At 47.8% G+C, this 26341-nt stretch overlaps 1 protein-coding gene across 6 annotated transcripts; it reads right to left on the bottom strand.

The window, feature by feature from the left end:
- Tnfrsf9 (TNF receptor superfamily member 9) lies at positions 1-26341 on the bottom strand. Of its 6 annotated transcripts, none has more exons than NM_001025773.1 (8): positions 25937-26341; positions 15181-15305; positions 14121-14225; positions 12244-12381; positions 11370-11439; positions 9908-10038; positions 8810-8944; positions 1-277 (listed from the first exon to the last, which is right to left on the bottom strand). In NM_001025773.1, the coding sequence occupies exons 2-8, from the start codon at positions 15278-15280 to the stop codon at positions 180-182; spliced, it is 777 nt and encodes a 258-aa protein (NP_001020944.1). In that variant the 5' UTR covers positions 15281-15305; positions 25937-26341; the 3' UTR covers positions 1-179. The 6 variants fall into 6 exon arrangements, with proteins under 6 accessions (NP_001020944.1, XP_008762504.1, XP_038966575.1 ...); XM_008764282.3 differs by lacking the exon at positions 25937-26341 and adding an exon at positions 25336-25834; XM_039110647.2 differs by lacking the exon at positions 25937-26341 and adding an exon at positions 16340-16792 and having other exon boundaries at positions 15181-15416.

The raw sequence follows: 26341 nt of genomic DNA, 5'->3' as shown, positions 1-26341 counted from the left end.
TTTAAAAATTAACAAATATATTAGCATCAGAAGAGACTTGGACGGGGTGCGTGCTCAAATGCCATCTAGGATGGTTTTAAGAACAGGGGGGTGGGGTAACTTGTGCTACTCCCTAGGAGGGTGGGGGTCTTAGTGCTTCTCGGTTTCCTGAGGGTCCCCACATCTCCTAGGATGGCACATTACAGCTCGTAGCTTCCTCCTCCTCCTTCTTCTTCCTCTGGAAACCGGCAGCTACAAGCATCTTCCTCTTGAGCAGTTCTAACCGCCTTCTTAAATGCTAAAAAAAACAACAGATACAATGTAACAGACATGTTAGCCGCAGTCTCTGTTACACGAGACACACCTGGGAACTGGTTCTCAACCCTAGCAAGCTTACAAACCTGGTGATGGCAGGTTCGAGCTTCCTAGATACAGCTTATTTTATCTTACTGCATTTTAGTTTAGTTTACTGTGGTTTGTTCCCCGACAGGATCTCACTCTGTTGTTCTGCTGACTTACAACTCTCTCTGTAGATCCAACTGGCCTTGGACATGTGATTTCCCCTAGATCAGCCCACCCAAGAGCTGGAATTACAGGCATGCCCCAATATGCCAGAATTTATTTCCTCCCTCCCTCCCTCCCTTCTTCCCTCCCTCCCTTCTTTCCGCTTTCAAAACCATTTTTCTATACTTTATACAACGGCTTGAAAACAGCAAACCAAGGCTCGAGCCCAGCTCACAGTGGCTGAAAGTGCGGCCCAGGCTGCAGGTGCGGTTATGGCTTCAGAGCGGCAGCCCCTTTTTTATTCTCTGGAGTATTTCAGATTTTCACTTCTTCTCCATGAGATCACGTGGCACCAAGTTTAAAGCTGCTCACTAGTTCTGTCTACGAAAGCCAAGAACTAACTGATCGGTGTTAGGACCGTGGCCCCAGCACCCGAGGCTCTCCCTGCAGCTACAGCTCAGGCTGTGCCTTAATCTGTGGTTACAGCTGAGCCCCGCTTCCAGCTCTGGGTCTTTTCAACCTAGCAAAAGACCCCATTCCAGTGCGTCTACGCTCCTAGATCGTCTACGTCCTAGATCGTATTTTAAAGGGGAGGGGGAGGGGAAGGGAGCAAAGTTAAGACTGAGGAATGCTGCTGGGATAGCTTTTTTAATTGTGTCCAAGATTTAGCCAAAATAGTAAGTATTCACTTCAGGTCAGGGAGGCCATACTTTCCCAGATTTGCTGGTCTATACTGTCCAAAACTCCAGACATAACCTAGGAAACAAACACAAAGTGGCTGGAAGACAGAGGGGACAGGGAAAACTGGCCAAGAATCTCAGGGCCTAAGAAACAGCACAGCATAAGCTGCCTGGGTCTCCCCTCTGCCTCTGATTCCCAGAGGGGAGCAGGAAGAGCTGAGAGGAAGCCAGCACAGAGGTAGGAAAAACCCCGTTCTCTCCAGTGACAGGGATAGAATAGCCTAGCAAGATGGGAAACTGCTAGACCAATGGTTCTCAAGCTCTGGGTTGTGACCCTGGAGGGGTCAAACGACCCTCTCACAGGGATCACCTAAGAGCATCAGAAAACACAGACACTGACATTACAATTCATAACAGTAGCAAAATTAAGAGTTATGAGTAAGAATGAAAATAATTTTATGATTGTGGGTCACCACAACATGAGGAACTGTATTGAAGGGTCGCAGCATTAGGAAGGTTGAGAACCACTGTGATAGACAATGAGTGACCATCACTGCAAAGGCCAGGGCCACTCCCAGACCCCAAGGGGTAATGGGCTGGGAAGAACCCTCGCTGTCCAGGTTCGCCTGCTCTCCCTCAGAGGAAGCTGATAGAGCCTCAGATTATACTGCCACTCCTGGTGCCACCCCGGTGCCAGGTCAGTGGAGGCCACCTGGACTGCAGTACCTAAGTGTGCCTTGTCCTCTGAGCCAAGGTAATGCCATTTGAGGCCTGAAAGGATCCCTACACAAAGGCAACAGCAAGCCCCTCCTCCAACGAAGTTCAGAGCAGACCTCCCTGGGAGTGGCCTCAGGCAACCAGGGAGAGCTCAGCTCGAGAAGATATGACCGACCGAGTCGCAGATGCTAAGATAAGAATCTAACTGCAGCCTCATCAAAATGTCCAACAAGCAACCAAGAAGACATCAGAAACAAATGGGGAGTAAACAAGTCGGAGAGCTACGTGCCATAGTGAACATCTAGAGTCCCAGCTACTTGGGAGGTAGGAGCACTGCTTGAGGTCAGGAGTTCAAGACCAGAGGGACAACATAGTGAGACTCAGGGAGAGAAACAAAGGGAACCCAGTAGCTATTTTTTTTTTTTTTGGCTCTTTTTTTCGGAGCTGGGGACCGAACCACTGAGCTAAATCCCCAGCCCCCCCAGTAGCTATTTTAAAACTGAAAATTCTGATAACTAAAAATTGGGAAAACCATGACTTTTCACAATGGAATGGGGAGGGCGGAGCAGGAAATGTCCAATCCATGGATGGACGGACGGACAGACGGAGCCTCAAGGACTCTGACAAGAGACCCAAATTGACATCACTGGAGCACGAAGGGTCAGAGGAGGGAAACGGGGCTGGAATGTTAAAAAGCATTTGAAGAAATAATGGCTGATTCGCCACCACCTGCTGCAGCCTCAGAGCTGGGAAGACGAAAGCTACAAGTTCTAGAAGCTGACTGAACGTCAAACTGGAGGAGCCCAGGAATCCACATCACATCACAGCCAGGGCTCTGAAGACAAAAGGCAGAGGAAAGTCTTGAGAGCATCGAGAGACTCCTTGCTACTTACAGGGGAAACCCACTGGAATAACAGCCAGCAGGAAGTGTCTCCCACCACACAGAAGCAGAAATGTTGACCTATTTATTGTTGTCTATGCACACCCCTTCTACACAGGATAAACACATGATCTAAGGCACTATGTCGTGCTGAATTGTTTTAAATTTATTTATTTATATATAAGTACATTGTAGCTGTCTTCAGACACACCAGAAGAGGGCATGAGATCTCATTAAAGATGGTCGTGAGCCACCATGTGGTTGCTGGGAATTGAACTCAGGTCCTCTGGAAGAACAGTCAGTGCTCTTAACCACTGAGCCATCTCTCCAGCCCCGTGCTGAATTGTTTAAAGAAAAGAGGGGGTGGGTCTACGGTGCTGGACACTGCTGGCTCACACCTTTAATCCCAGTAGATCTTTGAGTTCAAGGGCAGTCTGTTTACATAGTCTCAGGATAGCCAGGGCTACACAAAGAAACTGTGAGAAAGAAAGGAAGAAAGGAAGGATGGAAAGAAGGAAGGAAAGAAGGAAGGAAGGAAGGAAGGAAGGAAGGAAGGAAGGAAGGAAGAGAAAGGGGTTGGAGAGATGGCTCAGTGGTTAAGAGCACTGATTGCTCTTCCAGAGGTGCTGAGTTCAATTCCCAGCAACCACATGGTGGCTCACAACCATCTGTAATGAGATCCAATGCCCTCTTGTGTATCTGAAGAGAATGACAGTGTACTCACATACATACAATAAGTAATTCTTTAAGAACAAAATCAAAGGACTGGGGCTGGAGAGATGCTCAGTGGTCCAGAGAGCTTGCTGCTCTTGCAGAGGGCCTGAGTTCAGTCCCCAGCATCTGCATCAGGGAGCTCCCAATTTCCAACTTCAGGGTGTCTACCTCCGACACACATAACATTCACTTACACAGGCACATATATGCATAAAAGGATTTTAAGAAAAGGATTTTTAAGAAGGCTGAGGAGACGGCTCGGTAACTAGGTGACTAAGGCACCCACTCATGAGGATGCAAGGTTGGCTCCCTAGAATCCCACAAAATGGCCAGGTGAGCTTGGCAGCCCAATTGTAATTTCAGACTTGGAAGGTAGAGAGCAAGTTGACTAGCAAGTCCAGCCTGAGCTGAGTTTGATTGACAGACCCTGCTTTGATGAAAAAGATGAAAAAAAATCAAAAATGATTCCTGACATCAAAATAAGGTCTCCACATGCACATTCCCCCCCATAGGTATGCCCAAATGTATGCAAAAATATTCAAACGCATACACCACACAGACACACATATGAAGGGGGGGCAGTAAATACTCAGGCCTAAATCTGAAAAAAAAAAGCATATAGGACTTATACATTGTAAATTACAAAATATCAGTAAAGTAAGAGAAAGTATAAATGGAGAGACACACTATGTTCACGGAGAGGACAGCTAACAGAAAGATCCGCAGATTTCATGACAGAATACTAGCTGCCTTTCTGTAGACAGAGATAAGAGTCTCATAAAGTTCCCGTGGAAATGTAAAAGAAGCAGAATAAACAGCTAGAACTAACCTGAACAGGGAAGATGGAGCAGGGAGGGTCCTCTCTCTCTCTACCCAGTTTTGAGACTGATTTTGTAACCACAGTAATCCAGACTCTGTGGTGCTGGAATAGACGCAGCTCTAATAGGAGAGGGACTCCACCCCTCTCGAGCACAGCCAATGATCGGGGACCCCACCCCTGCAGAGCACAGCTAATGATCGGGGCCCTGCCCCCTCTCGAGCACAGCCAATGATCGGGCACCCCCGCACGAGCACAGCCAATGATCGTGGACTCCGCCCCCTCATGAGCACAGCCAATGTTCGGGGTAGACAGAAGAGGGAGAATAATGTTTCTTTGAATGACACTGAACAGGGCACACACAGCTCCCTAACCCCCCAAAGAAAAAGTCTCGACTTTAATTTCTGACACTTTATAGCTAACTAACTTATAACTTTGATTATCAAACATAAAAGTGTAAAACGTAGATACTACCACTGCGGGGAAAGTCTCAACCCTTCAGACCCAGGAGGTAAGGAAGGGTTCTTAGATGTGAGCTGGCGAGGTAGCTCGGCTAAAAGCACCTGCTGAGGAAGCTTGAGGGCTTGAGTTTAACCTACCGGACGCACATGGTAGGAGAGCACCTACTCCCACGGGGACTCCATCTCATACACATGCATGACCATACACATACATACGCTCGCGCCCCCCAGTCATTACACACACACACACACACACACACACACACACACACACACACACACACTCACACAGGGAGAGAAAGACATAAAGACTATTCTTCCTTTAAAAAAAGAAAGTGTTCTACCTGCATGTACACCTACACACCATAAGAGGGCATCAGGCCCCATCACAGTTAGTCGTGAGCCACCACGTAGTGGCTGGGAATTGAACTCAGGACCTCAGAAAGAGCAGATAGTGTTCTTAACAGCTGAGCCATCGCTCCAGCCCTGTTAAGGAACTAGTTTGAGGGGTTGGGGATTTAGCTCAGTGGTAGAGCGCTTGCCTAGGAAGCGCAAAGCCCTGGGTTTGGTCCCCAGCTCCTAAAAAAAGAAAAAAAGAAAAAAAAAAAAAAAAAGGAACTATTTTGAAGCCAAATCCAGTGGCAACCGATTGTAAGACCAGCACTCCTATGGAGAGATGGATGTGAAGCAGAGACAGGGGTAGGGGGATGGGAATGGGGGGGGCATCAAGAGCTTGAGTGCCGTTTTAGTCTACACGGCTTGGTGGAAACAGGAGAGACTGCCTCAGCCAAGTGGAAGGAGAGAATCCTCCCTCTGCAGGTGGCCTTCTGACACACAAAGTAAACAAAAGCAAACTCAAATATATATACATATATATATGTATATATATATATATATATATCTCCCTACAATTTATCTTAAGTGATACAAAACTTACTTTAGCATGAAACATAAATTTGGGGATTTTTTTTTTGTTGCTTTTGTTTGGTTTGGGTTTTTTTTTTGTTGTTGTTGTTTTGTTTTGTTTTTTGGTTTGTTTGGTTTTTTTTTTTTTTACATGTACGTAAAAATGTCACGGGGCTGGAGAGATGGCTCAGTAGTCGAGCACTGGCTGCTCCTGCAAAGGACCCTAGATCAGCTCCCAGCACGCACACAGTGATACATGACCTCCTCCTGTAAGTCCAGTTCCAGAGGATCTGCCCTCCACGTGTTCCTGCGTGCATGTGATACTCATAAAACCCGTGCAAGAGAACACACGTGACATAAATAAAATAAATAATAAATACTTTTTTTTTTTAAACAACTAGGAGTCAAAATGGAAACTTGAGGAGCGGCTGCCAGAGAAAGGGCAGACAGGAGTGGGGAGCTGAGGAGAGCCAGCAAGGCCAGTCCTTGCTTGTGGATAGTTTGGGGATTTTTGTTGTTGTTGTTGTTGTTTTTTTTTTTTTTTTTTTTTTTTTTTTTTTTTGTTTCATGTGTGTTCTGTACTTCAGAGTCCTGGCCTCGTTGTGACGTTAGAGTCTCGTGGATGCCACGTGACGCTATTCTTCTCTCTGTGACTTTCTGTGAATGTGTTATGATATAAAAACTAAAAGGTTTTTAAAGTTCTTCTTTTTAAATTGCGGGTCAGTCGTTACTAATTAATACCTCTGAGAACATGCTCACAGAAACCTTGCTGACTCTCTGCGTGGGGATGTGATGATGATTCTTTTGGTTAGAGGGCTCCACCGGAAAGAGGCCTGGGCAGGGGAGAGGAAGACCAAGGGAAAAGATCCGACATCTGCAGAGGGGGACATTCACGGGTGTCCCCTTCATTGATAAGGAAAGGACAGATGGCCCCGTGGGAAGACTGCTCAGCGTAAGAAATCCAAACAGCCAATCAAATGTGAAAAGAGGAAAAGGAGTCTAACCTCAACTATCATCAAGGAAATGCAAATCCAAACCACACCCAACCAGACAGATAAAAATAGCGCTACCTCGTTCACACCGAAGTGGAGCAAACAGCACTCGCAGCTCACTGAAGAGGCATCGAGTGTGGTCCACATCATTTCGGAAAAGTTTGATCTACTGCCTTGGACAGGACTTAAGTTCCTCATTCCCACATCTCCCCTGCCACAAGTTAAAAAACAAAACCAAAGCTGATCCGCTGACTAATGAACAACAGCCACCCTTACCTGACTAACCACCTCTCCAGGTCAATCCTCAGATTCTTAAAGGGTGCCTGTGTGCGCATGCGCGTGGTGCGTCCCCGCGTCCCAGAGGACAACCTGTGGGAGTCCGTTCTCTCCTACTACCCAGGGTCTGAACTCAGGTCATCAGGCCTTGCAGCAAGCGTCTTTACCTACTGAGCCCTCCTCAGATATTTCAATCAATCTCCATGCTCCTGTCTGCTCTCCTTTTGGGCTGCAATTTCGCCACCTGGATGCTCTTTGTCTCTGACCGGATTGTAACCGGCCTATCCGCCCTCATCCTGTCCTTCACAAAGTCAGAGCACAAGCCACCCCGTCTATGAAACGTAAAACGTGTGTAGACCCTGAAAGCTTTTGTGGAGGGTACTAACTCTGTGCCAGACAGTAGCTTGTTTCCTTGCAGCGTCCTATTTATGAATGGGTGAAATCCGCTCCGAAAGCTTTCATTCACTGTCCGCTCGGCAGCAGTCCACCCTACACCCCATTCCACACCATCCAGTTCTCCCTACTTCCTTAAGTGTAGACCTGAGTCGAGGCCAAGTCTACTCACCATCCATAGAAGTAAAGCAGGCTGGGTGGGGTGGTGCTCTCTATAGCAATGTGCACGCATTGACATGTGTGCAGTGCACACGTACGTTTGAGGTCAGAGGTCCACCTTTGTTTGCTTGCTTGCTTTTTTTGCCAGAAAGAGTCTCTCACTAGCTTTACTTTACCAAGTAGGAGAGGCTGGCTGCCTGCTCTGTGTTGGGAGCACATCACTGCTTCTTACACAGATCTGGGTGTTAGCATGTCTCTGTGTAAAACAAACAGTTTACCAACTGAGCTAGTCCCCCACCCCCAGCTTCTGAGCAACATGCTTTCCTGGTTCTTCTGTGCTGTCGGCACTGGCCGACTAGGTGCCCACACTCACAGGAATCTGGGACTGGGGCATATGTGTCTGATGTCCTATCCATACCCTAGGTCCTGTTCTGTCTCTATTTCTGCCCTAGCAGTCACCCTTTGCATTGTGGGGCCTCAGCCTTAACTCCAACTCCACCTCTCAGCACCAAGTCACAACCTCCCCAACTGTGTCCCCAGACTCTTGGGTACTTTGTGGGTCCTTTCTCTTCCACCCATCTCTACCCCTTCCCTTCTTCCCTTCCAACTCCCTAACACCAGGTAAGAGAGGGGAAAAAAGGGTGGGGATGGAGGTGGGGGGGGCAATGATATCATTAGACTACTCCCTGATGACTAGAGGTATCAAGTTCCTTGGGGCAAGTTTGACTTTTGCCTAATTTCTTCTTTTTGTCTCTTTGCACCCGACTACTTAACAAACCGCAACCAACAGCATCCACCCGCCAGCCTGCCAAACAGCCCCTTCCAGCAGGGCTCTATCATTGATAATCCCCTGAGAAGTCTCTGGAATTCCAAGTGTCACACATTCCCAGAAACTATCTGCAGCTGGCGAAATCACTCCCCTGTTAGAGCATGAGGCAAACCGTAGTCAGCTGCCCTGGACAGTCTGAAGCAGCCCCATTTCCCACACATGGGGTTAAAACAAAAAAATCATTCTTATAATATTTCTGAGTTTTAAAGGAAACCAAGATTCTCACTATATGACTGCCTCCAGACATTGCTACAAACTTGTCCTGGCTTTGCAACCATGCGCTAGCCAATTGTCCGCCTATAATTTAAAAAAAAAAAAAATTCAAGCCTACAGTATGGCTGGGGGGGGGGGGGTAAAGACACTCTTGACACACAAGTCTGAGGACCTTCATTCAGGCCCTGAAACAGGAAGACAAGGCATTCTGAAAGGTTGTCCTCTGACTCCCAGACATGTGCCTGCCTCCCCACCCCCACCCCCATATACCACGCTGTATTGGCCTTACGTTGCTTGAATATGTGGGGGAACTTCTTCCTGAGCCATTTGGGCACAGAGAACCAGAGAATGATGAAGATCAGGAACAGGAGCAGCGCTAATGTCAGCGCCAGGAACAAGGTAAGAACCTGCAAGGGGCGCTCTCCTGAGGGAGCAAGGAGGCAGATAGCAAAGTGGTTAGTGAGGACAATATTGACCCACACTCACCCCAGAAATGCATGGGCCCTGGGGAGGCAGTGGCCAAGCACCCCAACCCATGACTCGATAAGCTTTGATGACTTTACTGTCTTTTGGTTATTCGTTCTGTTTTGTTTTTTGAGACAGGGTCTCACGTATCCCAGACTAGCCTCAAACTACACATGAATCTGAGGATAACCTCAAACTCCTGATCCTCCTGCCTCCACCACCAGGCTGGGGTTTACAGGTACACACCACCATGTCCAAATTCATACAGTTCTAGGGATGTTTCTGCACGTGACAAGCAATCTACCAACTGAGTCACAACCCAAGTCCTAAATCTCAATGGCTTTTTAAAATGAACCCAAATGTGGGCTGGAGAGGTGGCTCAGTGGTTAAGAGCACTGACTGCTCTACCAGAGGTCCTGAGTTCAATTCCCAGCACCCACATGGTGGCTCACAACAATCTGTAATGGGATCTGATGCCCTCTTGGGGTGTGTCTGAAGACAGCTACAGTGTATCCATATGTAATGGCTTTACTAGAAGCCTAGGGAAACTAAGTAGCTCGCCCACTGAACATAGAAGAGGTGTGAGGCCTGTCAGTCCCGTGGACTTGGCCTTCATGGGACAAGGGTCTCTATTACTGACTAAGTAACAGCATCCAGAAAACAAGACAGGGCACAAAGAGGATGTTACCTCAGAGCTGCCTGCTGTGGGCAGAGCTGGTAGGCCCATTGCTGAGGACATTACCTTGTGGTCTGAATAGACATCATGCGTTTACTTGGATGAGGTTTTTCAAGGTTTTTATGTAGTTCAGGCTATCCCGGAACTTGCCAACTTCCTGCCTCAGCCTCAGTAGGGGCATTATTCCAGTTGTACACTACCACAGCTGCTCAGTAACTTTTATTTAACAGCAAATAAAACAATCACCTGATTCTCTCTCTGGAGTAGTCACAGCACTAGGAGTGGTACTGGGAGAGAGGCTGACCACAGGGGGTCCACAGACCACGTCTTTCTCCTTGGTCCCATTCTTAAGCACAGACCTTCCGTCTAGAGAGCAGCTTAGATAAATCAAGAGAAGGAACTTAGATGGTTAATTTACAGAGGAGCACAATGAGAAACTTTGTATCCAAGTGATGCAGCCGGCCTGGGCTCACAAGCAGTGGGCAGATGATGTGAGTACCGAGAGGCTCTCTGGCCTCCCGCCCATCTCTCTCAGCTTCCTTTACAGCCAAATTCAGTCAACGTGGTGCAATGGGTTTTGACTCATTAATCTCTCAACCCTTCCCCTGAAGTTCTTGCTCCTTTCAGTGCCCTGGGCCCACGCAGGGCATCAACAGGGACGGGGGTGGGGGTGGGGGTGGGGGTGGGGGTGGGGTGGGGGTGGGGTGGGCGGAGAGTTCCAGACAACGCAGGCGTAAGCCCTGGGTCTGCACTTCAGAGTGACCGTTGGCAGATTTATAAAGCCTGTCTGAAGCCTTGGTTTGCTCAGCAGCTTAAAAGAGAGGCAGCCTGTGCTCCCAGAATCAGGATGAAAGCAAGTGAATAAGTCCTAGGGATACAGGCTCATGAATAGCAGCTGTTACTGACATCACCACCATCAGCATCACTATCCTCTCTACCATCATCAGTACCATCACCACCACCACCACAACCACCATCATCACAGCCACCATAGCCACCACCACCATCACTATCACAACCACCACATATGATTTTTCCTTTTCTTTAGATCCCTGTTCACGCCCCGTTTTACAAACACTAACTTGGGGCGTTCTAATCAATTTAGGTTGAGGATCACAGGCGTCTAAAATGTGATTTTACCACCAGGGTCAGTAGTCCGTGTGATTGCCAGTTGCCTTCACAACCTCTGAGCCATGTGTTCCATACCCAGACCCCTGTTGTCCTAGGCACCATCAAACCTCACCTGGACGTATGGCCACCCCCAGAGCCCAGTGCCAACCTTGCAAGCCCTTGAGAACATCTGGACCTTTTCCACTGCCTGTGTCCCTCCAGCGGCCAGCACAGCACACATGTATGTGCTGGAGGCAGAGGCCCTGCTCTCCACCACACACACAGCATGGGTTCTGAGGAAATGACCACCTTCATGGGAGCTTCTGTAAGCACAGAGTTCCCCTGTCACCTAGGGGCTGTCACTCCAGATCTACTTTCCAGTGACAGTGTCCCCCTCCTTCAGTTTGTCCCAGGGTCTTTGCGTTGTAAGAAAAAATGAGAGTGGGGATGGGGATTTAGCTCAGTGGTAGAGCACTTGCCTAGCAAGCACAAGGCCCTGGGTTCAGTCCCCAGCTCCAAAAAAAAACAAAACAAAAAAAAAAAAACAAAACAAAAAGAAAAAAAAGAAAGAAAAGAAAAAATGAGAGTGCATACGTACTTCGTCCAGGGTCGGCAGACGCCGGCGCCGTCCTGGTCATTAAACGTTCCCAAGCCACAGTTTTTACAACCTAAAGAAAAGTTGAGAGGTTGGGGACTTAGCTCAGTGGTAGAGCGCTTGCCTAGCAAGCGCAAGGCCCTGGGTTCAGTCCTCAGCTCCGAAAAAAAGAAAAAAGAAAAAAAGAAAAAGAAAAAAAGGAAAGTTGAGAATCAGTGGGAGGCATTTTACTGTCTCACAGCTTTCCCCGGGCGATGAGCAACTGAACCAGGTCATTGGGTCAACCTGCGCACACTGCTTCGTGGTTAATATGCAGATTAGTTTAATGTTTTTTTTTTTTTTCTTTTTTTTTTTTCCGGAGCTGGGGACCGAACCCAGGGCCTTGCGCGTGCTAGGCAAGCGCTCTACCACTGAGCTAAATCCCCAACCTAGTTTAATGTTTTAATCCACATGTATGTGTGCATGCATCTGTACACGCACACGTTCACGTGAATGCAGAAGAGAGCAGCAGATCTCCTGGGGTAGGTGTGACAGGCCATTGTGAACCGCCTGACGTGGGAACGGAACTCGGGTCCTCAGCAAGGGCAGCAGTCTCTCTCAAGCACCTGCTAGATGATTCCTGCGCTGGAAGCCTGGGACTGCTCGTGTCCAGTCTAATCATACGAGGGATACTGAGCACATCTAAACATATCCGGATGCGCAGCTCTGCTGGCTGACAAACGTCCCGGTTTCAGATTATTCCCACTCATGGAAGCACAATAGCACACGCACTAGAGCGGAGTGAGAACACCTGTGGGCAATGCGTCTGCGCCTCCCTCTGCTCGCTATGTTCAGGTTCACAGACTCCCACCCACAGGGTGGAGGGAGAGCAACCTACCCTGCTCCGTTAGTTCCTGGCCGGGCCTGCAGTCCTTCTCACACCTGGTACACTTTGGCCCCAAGCAGTGGAATCCCTCCACGCACTCACACTCTGCGTTGTGGGTAGAGGAGCAAGGCTTCTTGAACCTGAAATAGCCTACAAACCCCAGCTCCGTGTTACCCTTGACCTCCAAATTCAGGAAACGAATCTTAGTTCTGCAGTTTTACATGTGTGTATGTATATATTCATACATGTACACACATATACATATGTGCATATATGCACACATACATGTATACTTCTATGCACATATCATATACACCATGTGTACATATATATACACATATGCATAATATATACATCATATACACACATATACACATATACATCACATACACATCGTATATATACTTGTACATCATATGTACATATACACATGCATGACATATACAGTATATATGCACATATATATGTACATCACATACACATATACATCAAATGTACATATATGCACATATATCACATGTACATATATACGCACATACATCATATGTACTTATATACACATATAGATACATATACATCACATACATATATTGTATATGCACCTATACATCATGGGTACATATATACACATATACATGATACATACATAATATATACATACTCATCACATACACATATCATACATGCACATGTATATCATATGTATACATATACATCATATATGCATCGTATAGACACATATATGTACAGATAGATAGATAGATAGATAGATAGATAGATAGATAGATAGATAGATAGATGGATAGATAGATATCCATGGTTGCTCTGCTTATGTTAGTGACATTATAACTTTAGAACATCATGTTTGCCTGTTTGCTTTCTTTTCTTGGTTTGAAATAGGGTCTCATTGTGCAGTCCAGGCTAGCATTAAACTAAAAATCCCCCTGCTTCAGTTTCCTAGCGCTGGATCTGTGTGCCACGATGCTTGGTTCATACTGTTTTATTTTCATTCTCAATTACAATATGTTTATGCTTTGTTCATAAAACTTTTTCTTGGATTGGTGGTGCGGCTCAGTGGTAGAGTGCTTGTCTACCATGTCAAAGCCTTGGGTCCCATCCCCACCTCATAAAACAGGCATTCCCAATCTGTGGGTAGTGACCCCTTTCAAGGTTGAATGGCCCTTTCACAGGGGTTATCTAATATAATGGGAAAACACAGATGTTTACCTTACGATTCATAACAGTAGCAAAATTACAGTTATGAAGTAACAATGAAAACAACTTTAAGGTTGGGGGCCACCACAACACAAGGAACTGTATTAAAGGGTCACAGTATTAGGAAGACTGAGAGCCACTGTCATAATCTCATCATTTGAACAAGAAGATGAGATGTTTAAGGATAGCCTGGGCTACATGAGACCTTTATTTAAAAAGAAAAAAATCTAGGCATGGTAGTGCACACCTTTAATCTCAGCACTCCAGAGATAGAACTCTCTGAGTTCCAGGGGCAGTTTGGTCTATATAGTAAGTTCTGGGTTACCCTGGGCTACATCATGAAATCCAGACTCAAAACAAACAAACAAACAAACAAAAAACAACGAAAGAAGTCTCTGATGTCAAGTGAGTATTTGCTCTGTTACTCAGAAAGCTCAGCAAAAATGATTGTTATTTCATGAAAGAATTTTACTACACCCAGCTGTGGACAGAGGCATCAAGCTTCCAAAGAAAGATCAGTGAGTAAAAAGGGAACAAAGATGAACTCTGCCCAACGGTCTCCCTCTGAAGCAAACCTCCAGACTTGGGAGGCTGAGGAACGGGAGTCATGAGTCCCAGTCTAGCCTGGGCAACAGCAAGATCTCCTTTCAAGACACAGAGACAGACTGAGCTACCTTGACACACTCTGCAGATGTCACAGTTCGGCTGTCCACCTGTGCTGGAGTAGGTACTTGGAGGGCAGCTGGTGCAGACCGGAGGGTATTTACTGCAGAAAGTCCCTGCAAGAAGTGTCACAGGCGTTTGTGTCTGACAACATACGACCAGCACTTGACATCGGGATAAACTTTCCATCTGCCCTCCTGGCATCACAGCAGTAGACACGTCTACTGACTGGCATTTTAAGACTGCACACCTTTGTGGGGTGACCCTTGGCATAATCCAGCAACCAGGAATAACAACATATAAATAGTGTCACGAAGAGATCAAGAGGGGGAAACCCCGCATTTGTTGAGCGATCCCTTTGGGAAGTGAGCAGAGCAGGTTGGGACCCAGGAGAAGGTCACTGGGGCCAGCCACCTGCTTGCTCTCTTCTTGCTCCTCCTTACTGCTGAACGTGCACCTCATATACAAAGCTCACATGTACCATGGGGCTGTTCAGATCCTGTCCTGGGACCCTTCCACGCAACCCTATGAGACAGCTTCTCCGATTATGCTCGGATGGCAAGTTGAAGTGGCGAGGTAAAGCTGGGTCCCCGTGGCCGTTGGTTGTGTTCAACAAGCTTTTGCGAGGGAATGAGCTGTCTTCTAACCAGGTGTGCGGGTTAGAATAGGCTTGGCCCATGTGGAGAGGCACTATTAGGAGGTGTGGCCTTGTTGGAGCAGGTGTGTCTCAGTGGGCGTGGGCTTTTGAAGTCTTTTAATGCTCAAGCTCCACCCAGTGTGGAAGAGCGCCCTCTCCTGGCTGCCTGCAGAAGACAGTCTCCTCCTGGCAGCCTTTGGATCTAGAAGTAGAAATCTCAGCTCCTCCTGCACCAAGTCTACCTGGTGAGAATCCATGATGATAATGGACTGAACCTCTGAACCTATATAAGCCACCCCCAATTAAATGTTGTTCTTTATGAGAGCGACCTTGGTCATGGTATCTCTTCACAGCAACGGGACCCCAACTAACTAAGACACCAGGCTAACCGAGCCTTCGACAGTCAGAAAAGCACCTGCCAGTTTGGCACTTACCAGCCTCACAGCTGTCACAGGGGTTCCGCGTGGCTCTCACCTCCTCGGTGCCCACCACCAGCAGCACGGTGACCACCATGTTGTAACAGCTGCTTCCCATAGCGAAACGTCACATGCACAGGACACTAGCAAAGGAAAGTCCAAAGCGTCTCAGATGAGCTGCTGCTCTGGCTGCTGCTGTAGTGTGCTGGCTCGACATGCACCAGGGTGCAGAGATCCAGAGTGGAAGTAGATGTCTGTAAGCCCAGCATACGAGTGATGGAAGCAGGGGGGCAAGAGTTCAAGGTCATCCTCAACTGCGGAGAAAGCTCCAGGCCAGCCTGGGCTACATGAGATGCTCTCTTTGAAAGAGGGAGACTATCTTACAAGTGTCATTCTGTCAACTATAAACGGGGTGGGTTTCCCTTCCCGAACTGTCCACACCGTCAACGATCCCTGAGCAGTTCCACAAGGTTTTAGGGAGCAACTAAGACCGGAATATTGGGGCTGCGTTAGTGCTTCCAGATTATCAGGCTGGCATTGATTGCAGCCAAGCTGCCCCTGAAGCAGAGTCCAGATGGCCAGTGCCATTTTTTTTTTTTTTTTTTGCTTCTTTTTTTCAGAGCTGGGGACTGAACCCAGGGCCTTGCGCTTCCTAGGCAAGCGCTCTACCACTGAGCTAAATCCCCAACCCCGATTGGGTCCATTTTTTAAAAAGACCCCTGTTAATTCACTTTCAGAGTTTTCTTAAGCACAGACCTGCACTTGCCCAAAATTCAATTTTGAGATTCGAAGCTTGTTAAAAACGAACAAAAACAGGTAATTAAGAGCAAATTCCAAGGCTAGTGCTGAAACTCAGGTGGCAGAGGACTTGCCTGGCATGCATGAAGCCCTGGGACTCAGTCAGACCCAGTGGTTCACATCTGTAATAGCACTCAGGAGATGGTGCCAGGAGAATCAGAAATTCAGGGTCACCCTTGGCTATACAGACAGTTTGAAACCAGACTGAGCTACACAAGATCCTGTCTCCAAAAAAAGAAAAAGAAAAGACTTTCTTGGTCTTTATGTAGTGGGCAGAGAGAAACTATAAATTACCAGGAAGGTACCATCTAGAAACCTGCACTGAGAACGCAGTCCATCCCCACTTCTCTAGTCCCCCACTAGCCCCAAGCAGACAAACCTTGCGATCTCGGGGCAGCGAAGAAAGAAACGTTCTGCTCCTTAGCAGCTCGGCGAGGTTCTGCCGCTCCAGAAGACCACAGGTCAAACACAGGACCTGTGACTCAACTGAGCAGGGCCTCCTGGGAAATCCCCACGCTTCTCTGTGAAGCCGTTCATCTCCTCGCTGCCCTCAAAATCCCCAGAGCTCCAGTCCCTACTTGATGTTACTTTGAAAGGTTCTTGGAACCAACTGTCGACCATTAGGACATTTCCTGGACAACTTTAGGAAACAAATTTGGTTGCTGAGCATAGTCCGTTACCCATGCCAAAGCTTTTAATGCGTCCTTAAAATACCGGAGACTTAAGGACTGAGAACAACCTAAGGGTTGTTTTGTTTTGTTTTGTTTTTGCCACAAATCATCTCCTAAATCTTGAGAACAGAGAGACAAGCCTCTTAACCCCAGCACTGAGCTGCGCTGCAGAGGGCACGACCCAACCCTGGAAGGGACCCCAGGAATTGTGTCACCGGTGTTAGAGTGCCCTTATGCAAATGAGACGGCTCTGGCTGTGTGTCCAGGCAGAGGATCAGCAGGGCAGGATACTCTGTGATGTCTGCGTGTGAGACTGGGGAGAAGACAAACTGCAGGGCAGGAGAGAAAAGGGAAGCAGGCTGCTCGCGGGCACTGGGTGATGTTACTGAATGAAGTGGAGATCCGTGAGAAAAAGAAAGAACTGGTGGAGGGGAAAGAGAGGGCAGAGAGGGTGAAGAGCAGAGGAGAAGGGGGAGGAGGGAAGGAAGAAGGAGGGAGAAGAGGGGACGGAGGAGGGAAAGGGAGGAAGCGGTTGCTATGGAAACAGAGCATGATTAAAGATGCTTAGGAGATGGCAGGGAGGGGATCGTGGCAAGAAGGCTTGGACAGACACACAGCTCTAATTCCAGAACTCGGGTGGCTGAAGCAGGAGGCTCACAAGTCCTGAGTTCCAAGTCTGCCTGGGTTAGGCATCAAGTCCTAGTGTTTCGAAAGGGAGGCTTTATCTGGAATCCAAATGACTAACAAATGCTTTTCCACAAGAGAAAAGGAGGCTTGCTCTTGGACCGAGAGATGGGAGACCAGAAGAGAGCCAACATTTCGTAAAACGCATGCCGAAAGCTCTCCAGGTCTGCATGAGGCCAGTCGTGCCACTGCCCACCTTTGAAGCATGCAGGAGAGGGGCCGGAGAGGTGGCTCTGTGGTTATGGTGGCGTAGTGCTCTTGAAGAGGACCTGAGTTTAGTTCCCAGCATCCACAGTGGGCCGCTGACAAGCACCTGTAACTCCAGGGAGATCTGGTGCCCTCTTCTGGACTCCTTGGGTGCCTGAATTCATGCACACATATCCCCAACATATACGTAATTTAAAAATAAAGGGTATTGGAAAGATGGCTCAGTGGTTAAGAGTACATACTGCTCTTACAGAGGACCCAGGTTCAACTCACAGTGCCCATACCAAGTGGCTCATAACAGCCTGTAACTCCAGCTCATGCCCCATAACATAAACGTCAACATTTGAGTTATACATAATCAGGAAATTTTATGATACTCACTGGGCATGAAACCATCACCTCCAGTTAATTACAGAATTCTCCCATCAATCATAAAGAAATCCTGGGTTGGTTCAGTGATCAAGGTCACTAGCTGTCCTTGTCGAGGACTTGGGTTTGATTCCCAGCATCCCACGGGGCAGCTCACAGATGCCTAAAACTCTAGTTTCAGAGAATGTGATGCCCTCTTCTGGCCATTTCAGGCGTTGCATGCATATGGTGTGATACGCAAAACACTCATGGCACGATTTTTTTTTTTTTTTTTTTTGAGACAGTGTCTCAATATGAAGCCTCAGTTGGCCTGGAACTCACTGTGGAGACTAAGCTGGCCTCCTGAGTGCTGGGATTAAAGGCGTGCGCCACCAAGTCCAGCTTTTAAGGAATATTTTAAAACAGAAATTCCTAAAGCCAGGCATGGTAGCGCACACCTTCGATCCCAAAACTCGGGAGGAAGAGGCAGGCAGAGGCAGGCAGATCTCTGAGTTCAAGGACAGCCTGGTCTACAGAGCAAGTTCCAGGACAGTCAGGGCTACACAGAGAAACCCTGTTTGGGGGTGGGGTGGGGCACATGACAAAATCCCACATATGTTGTGTCCCCCTGAGACCGATCTTGTCTCTGGGCACTTGTCTGTTCTACACACTCATAAAGTACAATTAATTAGCCAGCCTGTGGTTTTCTGTGACAGGTTCCTTTCACTTAGCGTATTTTTTTTTTTTTGGTTCTTTTTTTTTTTTTTTCGGAGCTGGGGACCAAACCCAGGGCCTTGCGCTTCCTAGGTAAGCGCTCTACCACTGAGCTAAATCCCCAGCCCCCACTTAGCGTGTTTTTAAGGTCCATTCATGTTGTAGAATGTGTCCTCTTCCTGGTGTAGTAATATTCCTTTAGACAGAGATATCCCATGCTGTTTATCCATTCAGCAGTTGATGGACACCTGAGTTGGTTCCACCCCTGGCCTTGACGCTGCCATTCAGGTGTACACATAACCGAACCGTTCTCTCTGGCGTACACTTAAGGGCGGGGCTCCTGTGCCAAGTAGTAGCTCAGTTTCGCTTTGAGCTGTTTCCCACCGAAGCTACATCAATTCACAACCTCGTCTGTAGCAAAGAGCGGTTTTGAGTTCTCCACACATTAATGCTTGCGATTTTTCCACTTAAGGAAAGTGGTCAGCCGTCCTGGAGGCTGGTGGCATGGTAAGCCACTGAGATTCGATCTGCTGTCCTTGGGATTCTGACTCCAGTGAATCCTGAGAGGGAGGGAGTGGGGACATGGTGTGGTGGTCACGAGCCCACACTTGGCCATCAGTCGGGCCTGGATAAATCTAGACTCTGACCTTTATGTTTATGTGGCCAATCGGACGTTATAGTACAGTCATCCTATGTATGAAGGGATGAAGGAAAAGAAGTAATGTGGACCGCATAGCTCAGCACCAGGCCTGTGTTTCCAAAGAAAACAGAACTCTCGTGAGATGGGTTTTGAAACTCCACCTCCAGACTCTGGTAACAATCATCAACAAAGTACCAGAGGCAATGGGAGAGAAGCAGAGGGGAAGGGGCCATCTAGGAACATACCCTTCCAGCTTCCCAGTCATCCTGCTCCAACTTTGGTGACTGGAAGTCTGTCACACCATAAAACACACAGCCACACTGCTGACCAGATCACCTGAGGCTTCTTTTTTTTTTTTTTTTTTTTTTTTTTTGTTCTTTTTTTCGGAGCTGGGGATCTGAACCCAGGGCCTCACCTGAGGTTTCTAATGCCCTGGGCTAACCCAGTGGCCTTTGTGTATTTCGTATGCACCCGTGCTCTGTGCCCCTGCTGCACGGTGACATTTAGTCGAGCGAGACCTGCTCCTGCCATCTGGGTGGTTGTGGGCAGAACTGTCACCTCCCCTGAAGGGATGTCATTTTTTTCCCACCACAGTGACATTCATGGGCTCCTCTGCCCATGACACATGTCTCCTCTGAGCTAAGAGATTCTCAAGATTAGTTTTATCAGCCTACAGCTGAACCAGACCAACCGCTCCAGGAGTGCTCTGCGCAAGGTGCTTCTCCGCCGTCACCACGTCCCTGCGGTCTTGTGTGGTAAAATTACCGCGGCTACGAAGGTAGATGACAGGAGACACTGCCCATGCCAGCAAAGCGCTTGGTGGTCATTTGCTTTGAAAATACATGAGCTACTGTTTAATCCATCGTGTCTCTCTAATCTTCCGAATGTAATCTTTAAGAAAAAGAAAGTCACAAAACTACAACATCTTCCTAAGTCCAGACAGAGTACCAGCCCTTGACGGCACCCATTAAACTGCTTCTGCCACCTTCTCAGGTCTGAGCTGGGGACCGGCTCTGTGTGCCTATGACCGTGTCAAGTGAGTGTGGCTCTGAGCCTAGACAGCATGAGGTTTCACCTGCCGTAAGGAGCTGAAGAGATGTTTGGAAGGAAGACAAACAGGCCAAGCCCCATAGCACACACCAGCAAACCCAGTATTTAGAGGTGGCGGCAGGAGAACCAAAGGTTCAAGGTCATCCTCAGCTACACAGTCTATTCAGGACCAACCTTGGCTACTTGAGATTCTATAAAGAGGTAGAAGGGGGAGGGGGAGGGGGAGAGGAGGGGGAGGGAAGCGGAGGAGGGGAGGAGGGGGAAGAGGAAGGGAGGGGAGGAGGGGAGGGGATGTGTCAGTGGAGATGATGGTAGTTGTCTTAGGGCTTCTACTGAGGGGAGGGAAAGAAAGGGGAATGGGGAAGGGGTACATGACAGAAGAACTAGAAAGGAAAACAAACTTTTCCTGTGAAAAACGCCCAAGGGCATTGTGACATGTCCTTGTGACCCTTACCCCATATCCTGGGCAACTACCCAGTAGGTAATATCAGATAAGGCATTTATTCACTTGTGATACCAATAGAAGCTGACCCAGAAGAGGAAATCAAACAAAACTCAGACAAAGGAAAGTGGTTAAAACAAAGAAACAAAGAAGCCATGGCGGAGGGTGACCTGGAAGAAGGAAGCAGCACTAAGGAGAGGTGAGGTGCTGGCAGCCAGGCTGCTGGCCTTGCTCTGGCTCATGCACTCTCCCTGTGTGATACCCATGCTCATGAGACCTCAGGGTCCCCATCCTGCTCCGTGCACGGGGTTTCTCTGGATGCCCGCATGTCACATCCAGATATTCAGAAGAAAAGTGTCAGATAAGATCTGTTACTAAGTAAGTGCTCTCCAGCCCTGCCTACAAGCCACAGATACACAGTTTGCAGGTGTCTGACCTGCGGCTGGGACCTGGCGGGTGGTGCCTACCAGTGGCCATACTGTGAAGGTCCCTGCCTTCCAGATACAGGGGGTGCAGCCCACTCCCCTACAGCTGACTCTGGGTAGGAGATCCTGGTTCCCCACACACCCTACTTATGTTCCAACTCGTACTTCTAAGAGAAAGACCGTGTGACTCCTGGGTCTCGGAAGTGCTGCGGCCATACTCTACGACCACAAACACTTCACATCGTCCTCAGATATGGATGCGTGGACTACACAGCACAAAAACTTAATACTTAACCTTTACTAGAATCATCCAGAATGAAACAGAACTCCAGAACTGTAAGTAAATTGAATTCTTACACAGCTGGAGGCAGTGGCACAACTCTGTAATTGTAATTCTTGGGTGGCAGAGGCAGGCGGATATCTGTGAGTTCAAGGCCAGTCTAATCTCTATGGCAAGTTCCAGGCTACCCAGGGCTTTGTGATGAGACTGGGTCTCAAAAAAAAAAAAAAAATTCAACACAACTTAAGAAAAATTTTAAACGTTAAAAAAATTTCCAGGTGCTGGAGAGATGGCTCAGTGGTTAAGAGCACTGACTGCTCTCCCAGAGGTCCTGAGTTCAATTCCCAGCAACCACACGGTGGCTCACAACCATCTGTAATGGGATCTGATGCCCTCTTCTGGTGTGTCTGAAGACAGCTATAGTGTACTCATACATAATAAATAAAATCTTTTAAAAAAATTCTCATATTTAACATTTAAAAATAAATGTTTTATTAAATATTAGCATTTAATACCAGCATTTTCTATTTATTTGTTTTAGTTTATATTTTAATTTTTTTAAGATTTATTCATTCATTTAATGTATGTGAGTACACTGCAGCTGTCTTCGGACATACCAGAAGAGGGCATCAGATCCCATTACAGATGGTTGTGAGCCACCATGTGGTTGCTGGGAATTGAACTCAGGACCTCTGGAAGAGCAGTCAGTGCTCTTAACCACTGAGCCATCTCTCCAGCCCCTTATACTTTAATGTTAACAGATAATCTTGAAGCCTTTAGAAAAATATTTCTTTCTTTTTTTTTTTTTTTTTTGGTTCTTTTTTTCGGAGCTGGGGACCGAACCCAGGGCCTTGCGCTTCCTAGGTAAGCGCTCTACCACTGAGCTAAATCCCCAGCCCCTAGAAAAATATTTCTTAAAGTCAAACTAAATATGAAATAAATTATTCTAATTGTGTGTGTCTGTCTTGAGTATGTACATACGACCCCCCAGGAACCGGACTTAAAGGCAACCTTGACTGCCTCTTCCAGATGCTGGCACTTGCTTCTACCAACTGAACTGTTTCTTTAGCCCCTGTGGCTCTAGACTACAGATATTAGCTTAAGGGCCTAGGGAAGGACCTGTCGTGGTCTGAGTCACACAGACAGTGTACAGGTCATCTGGGCTATAGCCACCTCTGCCCTAGCTGTGGGAGCTTGGAGGAGTCCCTGAATGTACAGATAATATAAGGCTCATGTAGACTATTTAGTATCTGTGTTCCTGGTTCTGGGAGCTGGACACAGCCTAGCATACAGATTGCCAGGCTATTTAACCACCTCTGGTCCCCAAAGGTCACATGTCTTTTCCTTTGAAAAGACAACCCCGTGTGCTTAACATTCCTGGTTTCCCTATTGATCTGTGGGCGCTGGGGCCTCATGCTCCCAACAGCACCTACCAAATTCTCTGCACTTGGAAGCAAAGGCCTGTGTGTAGCCTGAGGTCAGGCTGGCCTTGATCCTGCAGCTATCCTCCTGCCTAAGTGTGGTGTGAATAAGAATGGTCCTTATGGACTCATATATTTGAATGCTTAGTCACCAGGGAGTGGACCTATTTAAAAGGATTAGAAGGATTAGGAGGTGTGGCTTTGTTGGAGAAAGTGTGTCACTCAGGGTGGGCTTGGAGGTTTCAAAAGCCTATGCAAGTTCTGTGTGTGTGTGTGTGTGTGTGTGTGTGTGTGTGTGTGTGTGTGTGTGTACGCGCGCGCGTCTGTCTGTCTGTCTGTCTGTCTCTCTCTCTCTCTCACACACACACACACACACACACACACACACACACTCACTCAGATCAGGATATAGTTCTCAGCCCCTCCTCCAGCCAGCACCACACCTGCACGCTGCCACGGTTCCCACCTTGATGATAATGGGCTGAACCTGTGAAACTGTAAGCCGGCCCCAAACTAAATGCTTTCTTTCTAGGAGTTGCCTTGTTCATGGTGTCTCTTTACAGCACTAGAGCCGTGACTAAGATACTTGGCTTCCTGAGTACCGGGATTACAGGCATGAGCCACCACACCTGGCGTGAATCATACCTAACCTTATAACCGTTCAGAACTGTGAGCACGATTCTAATGTGGGAGGAAGGGGAAATTGTGTCACTGCAGGCCAGTGTTCCAACTCCTGCTGCCCCCTCTTCATCCCCATGACAACCTATGAAGTAGACAGATGCCACTAATGTGGGGCCAGGGAGTCATGTGTCGGGACAGGAGGGGGTGGGGTTGAGGGGGTGAAAGAACCAGAGTTGGGGTCAATCTAAGGCCAGTGGGAAAGTTCCACAGCAAACCTCCAAGCACAAAGACTCCTCCCTTCCAGGGAGTAGTTAGCTCCTGGATCAACTGCAAACCAAACTGTCAAACAGAGCCACCTGTGACTCCCAACCGACCTCTCCTTAACTCCCAACCGTCCCCCCTGGAAAGTCCAGAACGGTCCACTGATCACGAGTCAGCTGGGAGGTCACTTTACCCCATCAATTGTACCCTGCCTAGTTACCATTGTTTGAATTCTACCCCAATTGTTTGCAAGATATATGACTCCCTGTCAGAGTCTATTCAGGTCGTCTCCCCTTGAAGTACGAGGACCCCGACATGCCAGAATTAAACGCCTCTTGCTTTTGCATCGATCACTGTCTCCATGAGTCTCATTCAAGAGGTCCTGGAAGAGGTTCGAGTCGGACCTCACAGGGGCAGGGAGCTGTGAGACAAGGGGAACCAGTCTGGAATAAGAATGGAGTTGAGGGGTGTTCAAACCCCAGAAATCTTGTCCTGAGATCGGCAGAAGTAGGATCACTCCTGCTTGCCCAGGGCCTACATGTCCCGGCACATGTAGCCCTATGCCCTCACCTTTGCCCTTCTGGAGGAGGTCATGTAGCCAGGGAGCCAGATTAAACTTCCTCTCCCTTATAAGTTCATGTCCAGCAGCACCTGGAACTCCTCCTTATGCAAATGAGGTATCCTGATCCTGGTCTCACCCCAACAGAAACCCCTACTCAACCCCCCCACCAGATTTAAATAAATAAAAGGCTTTGTGTCTGTTGTTGTAAAATTATAAAAAGGGCAGTCTTTTACCCCGCCAGGTTCGACACTACACATCCCAATTCCGTGGCGGCCCAAGGCCTCTAGCTGCCGCACACTCTCTTACACTTAAATTACTACATGAAAGAACACACAACACAATAACCTCTGACCCAATTGATAAGACATAATTGCCCACCTAAACATACAAAGTCCTGTTCACATCCATCCCTTAAGAATATTCATGGGGTTGGGGATTTAGCTCAGTGGTAGAGCGCTTGCCTAAGAAGCACAAGGCCCTGGGTTCGGTCCCCAGCTCCGAAAAAAAGAACCAAAAAAAAAAAAAAAAGAATATTCATAACAGGGGCTGGGGATTTAGCTCAGTGGTAGAGCGCTTACCTGGGAAGCGCAAGGCCCTGGGTTCGGTCCCCAGCTCCAAAAAAAAGAACCAAAAAAAAAATATTCATAACAACCTGTAAATGTGCAGAGTGGAATCTTTTTTTTTTTTTTTTTTTTTTTGGTTCTTTTTTTTTCCGGAGCTAGGGACCGAACCCAGGGCCTTGTGCTTCCTAAGCAAGCGCTCTACCACTGAGCTAAATCCCCAGGCCCCAGAGTGGAATCTTAACATCAGCCTCCGTGTTCCCTCTGAGGTTACTCTGCAGTCTCCTCCAGTCTCCTGTCCTTTCTGTTCCAGTCTCCTCCTCTTCCCTCAAACTTTTCTCCCGCCCATCCTTCCTTCTTGTCCAGTGACAGGTCTCTTTCTACCTTGTACCTGCCTTCACCTTATAACATCCTCCCACCCCCCAATGTCTCACTGAATTCTGTCTCCCGAGACTCTTCACAGAGAGCTCTCCGCCTCCTGTCTCTTACCTCTCAGCAGTTCCTGTTTCACCTCCCCCTCAGGATCCACAGGTTGTGATCACAGGCTGATCATGCCGCTATGGGCAGAGAAGTGGAGCCTGAAGGACAGCTGGCACCTCAGTGTGAAACACAGACACCAACCGGACATTCGGGAAGAAAATGAGCAACGCCCACACACCAGGGGACATCCACAGGCCCCACCAGATCCCGCCTCCCCACCATGAAGACTGGCAGTCTGTTTTTGCCTTTGATCTCCTACTTTCTGTTTATGGTGTCACCTTCTGGCCAAGGTAACTGCTTGGCATTGGTAGAAGGACCCTAGACCCCTGCCTACTTGGGTGTCAGTCATAACCCCATATCTTTAATCTCTCCTTGGGAAAAAAAAAAAAAAAGACCAGTTATACAATGACCACTTAAACACCCTTAGGACGGTCACTGTTTTCTCTGAAATTTGCAGACAGGCTCAAGTCCTGACTGCCCAAGAAAGATCCTCTCTGCCCAGGTAAAACCAGACCTTTCCTATTATGGAAAATACCTCATCATGTCAAAAGGAGTCCCCAAGTTAGAGGGCTCTGCGAGCCCTGCTCAAGAACAGTGGCGTGAAACTTACCCAAAGGTGAAAAAGAATGAATGGTGGCTGGAACTCAGAACCCCTGGCCACAGGGTCTCTGTCAGCTCTTTACGCTGAGGGCTGGCCTTCAGCACCTGAATTCCAGGAATGACCGATGGTCGGATGGTGGGGGGTGGGGCAGCTGCAGCTACAGCGTCACAGCCTGACCCAGATCTTAGACTTTTCTTCTTTGCTTGATTTTTTTTGTTTGTTTGTTTGGACGTTTTTCTTTGGTTTAACCCTAATACTGAAAATAACTCGATATTAAAGATCCCTTCACAGGATTCCCCACCCCACAAAATCTCAATCGTTCCTTTTCACCAGTGAACACTTGGAAGGCAGCCACTACGGTGGAAAGCCTGTTAGCTCAGAGAGGCAGAGAAAACACCCAGCTGACCTTCCTCC

The sequence above is a fragment of the Rattus norvegicus genome, chromosome 5 (assembly GCF_036323735.1).
Source record: "Rattus norvegicus strain BN/NHsdMcwi chromosome 5, GRCr8, whole genome shotgun sequence".
NCBI classification, from domain to species: domain Eukaryota; kingdom Metazoa; phylum Chordata; class Mammalia; order Rodentia; family Muridae; genus Rattus; species Rattus norvegicus.
Note: the sequence above shows the minus strand (reverse complement) of the source record. Positions and strands in the feature narration are given on the sequence as shown.